This window comes from Panthera leo, chromosome A1 (genome assembly GCF_018350215.1).
Source record: "Panthera leo isolate Ple1 chromosome A1, P.leo_Ple1_pat1.1, whole genome shotgun sequence".
Lineage (NCBI taxonomy): Eukaryota > Metazoa > Chordata > Mammalia > Carnivora > Felidae > Panthera > Panthera leo.
In genome coordinates, this window is record NC_056679.1 from 196879061 (window position 1) to 196886613 (window position 7553).

Here is a 7553-nt window from a genome sequence, read left to right on the forward strand (position 1 = left end):
GGAAGAGCAGTAAGAATTAGGAGACTGAGGCATGCTCTAACCAGCCTCATGGGGCTCTGACACCAACATACCACGTCAGCTAGGGTGAGGCCCACCCCTCCCTGGCCTCCGTCTCCCATGCTCAAGTGGAGGTTGGGTGGGGGAAGGAGAAGATGACGGGTAAGGATTCCTGTCGCTCCCAGACTGGCTCCTTGTCAGGTGCAGATTCCTGGGCCTGCTTTGTCAGAGCTCTGAGGCCAGGACCCTGGAATCCATATTGACGCGCCCTGAAGCTGGAAGCTAAGGAAGCTAAGTCGTGTCTTTGAGACTTCCCTCTCTGTGGATGCCAGGCTGCGGGTGGGGCCACCCCAGCTGCATGCTGGTCGGTCCCCCTGCCGGCTGCAGCAGAGGGGTAGCGAGGAGACTGCCCCCCAGCCCTCACCCCCTCACGCTTGCCCCGAGGACAGTGGCGGTGGGGCTGAGGCAGCCGGAGTGGGGGCCCTCGCTGCCTGAGGAGGTATTTTCGGAGTCCCCCTCCCTCTGGAGTTTCCAGTGATAGAATAGAGTCCTGTCTAGTATTTGACCAAATATGGTGGTATCTCTCCACGAGCTCCCGCCTCAGCCAGTTTCTCAGTTATGCTGTGGAAACCTGCCCCGGACAGATTAATCTTGTGACATTCAGGAGCGCGTCGCTCTCTCGGCGTTCTCTCCCTCAGCCGATTCCTGTAAATGGCCAGGAGTGGCCCTCCGCAAGACGCTGCAGTCCCCAGTGTTTGCTCACAGACACTCCCTGTCCTCTGCACGCTCCCTCCCAGCCCTCCTCCGCCTCCCTGGGGGGGACTGGCTCCCTCACATCAGGGCTGTTCACCTGAGGTGAGAGACCTAGGCCCCCGCAGGGCTGCTCAGTTCAGCGTGGGATCCTGGGGTCACCCGAGCTCACCACATTGCGGCCGAGCCTGTGAACCCAGAGCTCTCTCAGGGCCCCGAGGGGTAGGAAGGAGAGTTGGCTGAGCGATGAGAACCACGCGGGCTCTAATGCTAATGAGAACGGCTAATGTTTATAATAACAACTATATGATTATTTCATAATGATCATTTTCGTCATAAACAGCTAAGTGTTTATTGAGCACTTACTACATGTCAGGTACTGTGCCAGCTGTTAAACACGGTTTATTTCCTTTACTCCTTTTAACAGCCCCAAGTAGTGGCCGCCGTGATTCCCCCCATCCTAGAGAGGTGGGAAGTGAGGCTCAGGACGATTTCAGGAAGAAAGGGGCCAGGCGACTGTCGATTCCTGGGCATGACTCCCATTTTACAGAGAAGGAGACTGAGGCTGAGAGAGAGTCAAAGTCACAGACAGCTACACAGGGGCAGGCCCCTGGACGGAAGACCCTCTACGTGGAATGGGGGGTGGGGGGGTGGGCGCTGCATCGGGAAGGGCAGAACAGCCAGCCACGAAGTCCTCCTGAACTGCGACTTGGCCGGCGCAGGAGCACAGATTCAGAAACATGCTCACAGCAGGCCAGAATTGTGCAGAAAATATCCCAAGACAAACAGCATGGGGTGGGGGATAGAGGCCTGCACAGGGACCAGGTATGAATCCCGGCTCTGTCGTCTCTTACCCACTGTGTAATCCTCGACAAGTCCCTTCCTTGCTCTGGCCTCAGTTTCCCTTCCTGTGAACTGACTAGGCGGGTGGGGCTCCCCCACCCAGGGCCGTTGAACTCACCTGAGGCTGGCTGAGGCCGGAGGGCCTGAGGCTGTTTCCCCGGGAGACGGGGCCTGCGTCCCGCTCCTGGCTGGCACACTCGAGAACATTTGCTCTCCTGACCAACGGACAGCCCGTCCCGCCTCCGCCCTCACCCCCTTGCCATCCCCAAAGCAAACGAAGCTGATTGTCTTAGCCGGCCCTGTGGGTGCCGGCCGGGTGGCTAGCCGCAGGCCACAGGCGGAGGTCCCACCCGCCAGGGCCCCGCCGGACACACAGGGCATTGTCCCTCAGTCAACAGCCCCCGGGCACCTCGGCCCGGCTCCTGGCCTGCCCCCACGCCCCTCTCCGCCAGGCCCAGCCAGCTGGGGGCCCGAGGCTCCCAGCTGATGACGAGCCCACCCAGCCACCCCCCAGCAGCCCCCTGACGAGCTATAATTGCTTCGCTCCTTCCTGTTGCTGCCATTCTCTTGGCGGAGGCATCTGGGGTTCCAGGCGGGCGGCAGCTGCTGGCCAACCGCCTGGCTCGCGGGATGGACTGGCCGCACAACCTGGTACGTGGCTCTTCCCCACCCCCACCCCATTTTAGGGCCTGAGTGTTTCGTTACTTCTCTCCTATTGATTCATGGCTGCCTCTGTTTGGCTTGGAATCTGCAGAGGTGAGTTCTCCCTCTGCCGTCTCTCCCCCAGGGCGAGGAAGAAACAGAGACCGGTCTCAGAGCCTGTGGCCATGGCCGACAGCTCGGGCTCCTGAACGGGGCTCAGCCCGTCCACAGCGAAGCCCTTTCAGGCCCAAGCCGTCCGGGGCGGGGGAGCCTGGCAAACTCCGTTATCGGGGTTCTTCCAGAGAAGTCCCTGGGTCCTGAGACCCAGGCCGTGTGACCTTGGGCAAGTCCTTGTGTTTCTGTTTCCCAGGGGAGGTGGGGGGACTTGGTTCCTGTTCTGGGTTTCTCTGAGTGGAGGGCCAGAGTTCAAGGGCGCCAGGGTGAGCAGCCCAGAGGAGAAAGCCAATTGTGAAGGAGGCCTTTTTTCCTGCACCGGAATCCGGGACCAAAAGGGAAGAATTTAGCGACTTGAATCTCTTTGGTGGATTTTGTGCCAGGCAGTGGTGTTGCCAGGAGGGGCTGTGCTGGAACTTGTCTCCAAGGGTCAAGGTTTGTTGGGTAGCCTGGATCAGTCAGGCCTGGGCTGTGCAGGTGCTGAGGTGAGTGGTTCGGGGCAGGTGGGAGCCTGGTTAGATGCAGGGACAAGATGAACCCCCCCCCCCCCCGCCCCCCGCCCCAATGAAGATTCTTCCCTTCTGGCGAGCCCTGGGCCCCACCCCAGTCCTGGCCCTTCTCTCCCTGCCTTGAGGGAGAGTCGGGTCCTGCCAGGCTCCCGGGGCTTCTCCTGAGCGAGCCAGAGACTTTCCTGACGCTCTGGGTTCTATGGGAAGAAGTGGACGGAGGTTGGCGAGGTTGGATACGGGTGAGGCGTGGATGGGGTGGGGGGCAGGCAGAGGGCTGGGCATAGACGAGGGGGGCACAGGTGTCATGGAGTCCAACAGGGATCCTCAGCCGCGACCTGCCCATGTCCCCAACTTCATCTCACGCCCCCTCCTCTGCACACTCTATTTCAGCCTTGCGGTTTCCCCGGCAAAGCTCTTCACCGACGCAAACCTTTTCTCACGCTGCCACCCCTCCCCGACCCCCACCCCCGTGAGACATTTAGACTCCCTCTGCCCACATCTGCTTCCCTCTTATCCTTCAAATTTCACCTACATGCCGGCTCCCCAGAAAGGCCTCGCGGGACCACTCGGCTGCTGCTAAGCGGTTGGCCCTGATCTCTAGCCACAGGCAGCCCGCGTCATCATCACATTCGTCGCTAGAGATTTAGGTGCTTGTTACTTGTTCACCGTCTGTTCCCCCACCCGGACTGTAAGCTACAGAAGGGGCAGGGATGGTGACAGCCGTTGACTGACTCGGTCACAGGGGAGGAGACAGTATATGGAAGCTGCTGCAATGCCTGCCTGCGTGGAGTCCGTGCTTAGTAGGGGAGGGATGCATAACAGAACCACACACGTGAACTCTAAGTCTGCAGGCATGCAAGGGGCGTGTGGTGTGGAGAGCCCCAAAAGGTCCACTGAGGCATCCCGAGGGACGTGCCACTGGGCTGAGACATGAGGGGTTGAGGGGTAAGAGGCATTTAGAAAAATGAGGGAGGCAGGACTCTGCGGGTGGCAGCCTGTGCAAAGTCCCTGTGGCAGGAAGGAGCATTTTGGGAGGAAGGGCTCGTGAGAAGGCCAGAGGCTGGAGCGCAGGTGTGAGAGGAAGTCAGGGGTAAGATTGGAGGAGGCAGGGCTCAGCAGAAGTCAGACCATGTGGCAGAGTAGGGGTGTCTTTACCCTAAGGGTGAACGGTCAAGCTGGAGGTTAACATCAGATCGGCATTTCAAGCAGCTGTCCTTGGCCATGGTGCGGAGAACGGGTTGAAGGAGACCGGGGGGATGTGGGGAGACCAGGTGGGAGGCTGTTGAGGGATGGTGGTGCAGACGGATAAATGGAAAGGTGGGGAGATTTTGAAGAGGCGATACAGGCGGGACTTAGTCCTGTCCACACGTCTATACCTGTGGTGGCCTGGCAGGTGGGGCGGTCCCCGTAAAGACCCTCTTCCCTCTCTCTTCCCTGAGCCTGGAGTCTGGGCCCAGAGGGACACCCGGCTCTCCCATCTTTGACGTGTGGCCTTCTTTCCCAGCTGTTCCTTCTGACCGTCTCCATCTTCCTGGGGCTGGGCCAGCCCAGGAACCCCAAAGGCAAGAGGAAGGGGCCAGGGCGGCCCGGAACGCTGGCTTCTGGGCCTCACCAGGTGCCGCTGGACCTGGTGTCACAGGCGAAGCCGTACGCCCGCATGGAGGAATACGAGAGGAACCTCGGGGAGATGGTAGCCCAGCTGAGGAACAGCTCTGAGCCGGCCAGGAGGAAGTGTGAAGTCAACCTGCAGCTGTGGCTGTCCAACAAGAGGAGTCTGTCGCCCTGGGGCTACAGGTAGGCTGGGCTGGGCAGCCACAGGCAAGCTGCGTGTGGGGGGCGGGAGGGGGGGGGCACCGTGCCCACTGTCCCCACCATCGTAATAGTTACACCTTGGATCGGGAGGCCCGAGTGCCTGGGTTTGAATCTCGGCTCTGCCCCCTACTCGCTGCGTGGCTCTGGGCAGCCTCAGCCTCTCCGAGCCTCAGTTTCTTTTTTTTTTTTTTTTTTAATTTTTTTTCAACGTTTTTTATTTATTTTTGGGACAGAGAGAGACAGAGCATGAACGGGGGAGGGGCAGAGAGAGAGGGAGACACAGAATCGGAAACAGGCTCCAGGCTCCGAGCCATCAGCCCAGAGCCCGACGCGGGGCTCGAACTCACGGGCCGCGAGATCGTGACCTGGCTGAAGTCGGACGCTTAACCGACTGCGCCACCCAGGCGCCCCTCCGAGCCTCAGTTTCTTGCGTGTCAGCGGGGGTGACAGTAGTTCCAACTTCGTCGGTTTTATAGGCTTGTGATTAAATGAGCTGTCTGTGCAGAGCCCTGGCATTCGTGTTCCCCACGTCCCCGCTGGAGTGCCTGCAAGGCTCTGACTTCCTCTGCCTCGGCGTGCCTTGTACACCCTCCCAGTCACAGCGCCTGCAGGGCGGTATTGAGTTCTGTGTCTCCATCTGCCTCTCACGACTGGCACCTCCCCAGTGCCCGCATCAGAGTCATCTAAGGACTCTCGTGCCCCACTCCGTCAAAATCTCCAGGAAGAGGCCCAGAGAGTGATAGGTCACACACCTCCACGTGATCGGGAACCAAAACCCGCTGTTCTCAGACTACGGGGTCGCTGCCTTACCTCGGTCAAAGCTCTACTTCTAAGCACAGAGCCTGGCATGCACAAGGGGCCAAATGCCTGCGTGCTGAGTGAATAATGAAGAAACCGAGTAACCTTGAAGGGTCCTCACTCACAAGTCAGGCCAAAGATTTTTTAGGGGCGCCACTTGGGTCCTGAGATCCTAGAAGTGCGTAGCTTTCTGGGACGATGGAAAGTCTAACACGGTAGGCACCGAGCTGTTGAGCGCTTGGAAAGTAACTAGTGTAGCTGAGGAGCTAAGTTTGATTATTTTATTTGTCTTAAATTTATTTATCTTAACTGAGGGATAGTTGACTAATTCTGATTAACTTCAATTTAAATAGCCACATGTGGCTTAGTGGCTACCGTATCTGGAATGTGGCAATTGGAGGGCTCCATAAAGATCCTGCTCAAAGCTGGACTTCAAAACTTGCCGTGCCCTTGAATCTGGGGGGGAGGGGAGGTCTTATAAAAATGCAGGTTTGGATCCAGGAGGTCTGGGGCAGGGATGAGATTCTGCTTTTCTAACAAGCTCTTGGTGATGCTGATGCTGTAGGTCCGCAGTCAAACTCCCTCCCTCCCAATTAGCAGATGAGGAAACTGAGGCACAGAGAAGGCAAGGTCATAAAACAAGCCCCTGTACTCTCAGGTCTGGGAGGGAACTTGTCTGTGTTGCCCATCAGTGAACACCTAATGTCCAGGACAGACTCACATGGTGGGTGTCTGAAAAATATGTGCTGAACAAATAGAAACGAAGTCAGAATAGAACCCAGGCTTCCTGACTCCTCTTCTCCTGAGGATTAGGCATCAATGTGCTCATCTATCGTTTCCCACGGAAGAAGTTTCCCAGGGATATGAACATGGCAGGGGGTGGGTGGGTAGACGGAGAAGGCCTTAGCTTCTTTGCAATCCCAGAGCAGAATCTAGTATTGGGATGGGCAACTGGTGGATGAAAGAAGGGAGCTGGGTGACCTTGAGCCTGGATAACCTGGGGGCTGGCTTGCCTTCCGAGATCTTCGGTTTTCTCACCTGGCACACGGAGTTAATTACTGTCCATCCTCCACCACCGCGCAGTCTTGCTGTGGGAATGAAAACCCCAGCGAGGAAAGGTAGGGGTGTGGGACCTGGGGACTGAGTTGCTCTCCCCTCCCCCCCCCCCCCCACTCCCGCCACCGCCTTCCACTCAGTGCTTTCTCCTGCCTTCTTGCAGCATCAACCACGACCCGAGCCGCATCCCCGCGGACCTACCGGAGGCGCGGTGCCTGTGTCTGGGCTGCGTGAACCCCTTCACCATGCAGGAGGACCGCAGCATGGTGAGCGTGCCTGTGTTCAGCCAGGTGCCCGTGCGCCGCCGCCTCTGCCCGCTGCCACCACGCACGGGGCCCTGCCGCCAGCGTGCGGTCATGGAGACCATTGCGGTGGGCTGCACCTGCATCTTCTGAATCAGAGCCTGCGTGGGGTGGGGGGGGCGCGGAGACCACCCTCCCTGCGCCCCCGCGCCAAGCCAGGCCAATGAAAAGTAAACGCTGTCTTTTGTAAAGCGAGACTTTGGGTTCGCTCCTTGGGGCTCAGAAGCCAATCCAGGGTGGGGGGTGGGATGCTGTTGGGATGTAGATTTCAGATCAATAAAAAGGGATATTCCATCGCTCAGCGGTCTCCAACACTGACATAGGTTATTTTAAAAATACTGCATTTACTCTACCATTTAGGGCAGTCACATACTTCCTTTAATTTGGGTTTGTAAGCCTACTTCAACCATGTTATTGGAGCTTCGTTGATATAAACCTATATAGGAGTGAACAAGCACCATCTCCCCCCCGGATAAGTCAAGGACGGTTGCGAGCAAGCTCTTAGGGAAGCGGGGAGCTTCCGGTTTCTGGAAAAGCCCGGCTAATGCTGAAGCTCTATGGATACTGTGGAGCAGATCCTGCTTTGGTTAGATAAGTGACCTAGAAGGGCTCTTTCATCTCTGAGATTCTCTGCAGGTCAGCCCTAGACCCACAGAAGAGCCTCCAGGTT

The 7553-nt window shown here is 58.0% G+C and overlaps 1 protein-coding gene across 1 annotated transcript; it reads left to right on the forward strand.

Moving 5' to 3' along the window:
- Positions 1 to 1837: 1837 nt before the first annotated feature.
- On the forward strand, positions 1838 to 7145 carry IL17B (interleukin 17B). The gene is made up of 3 exons (XM_042907672.1): positions 1838 to 2241; positions 4420 to 4709; positions 6745 to 7145. Exons 1-3 carry the CDS (start codon positions 2221 to 2223, stop codon positions 6974 to 6976), a joined length of 543 nt encoding a protein of 180 aa, XP_042763606.1. The 5' UTR covers positions 1838 to 2220; the 3' UTR covers positions 6977 to 7145.
- Positions 7146 to 7553: the final 408 nt, after the last annotated feature.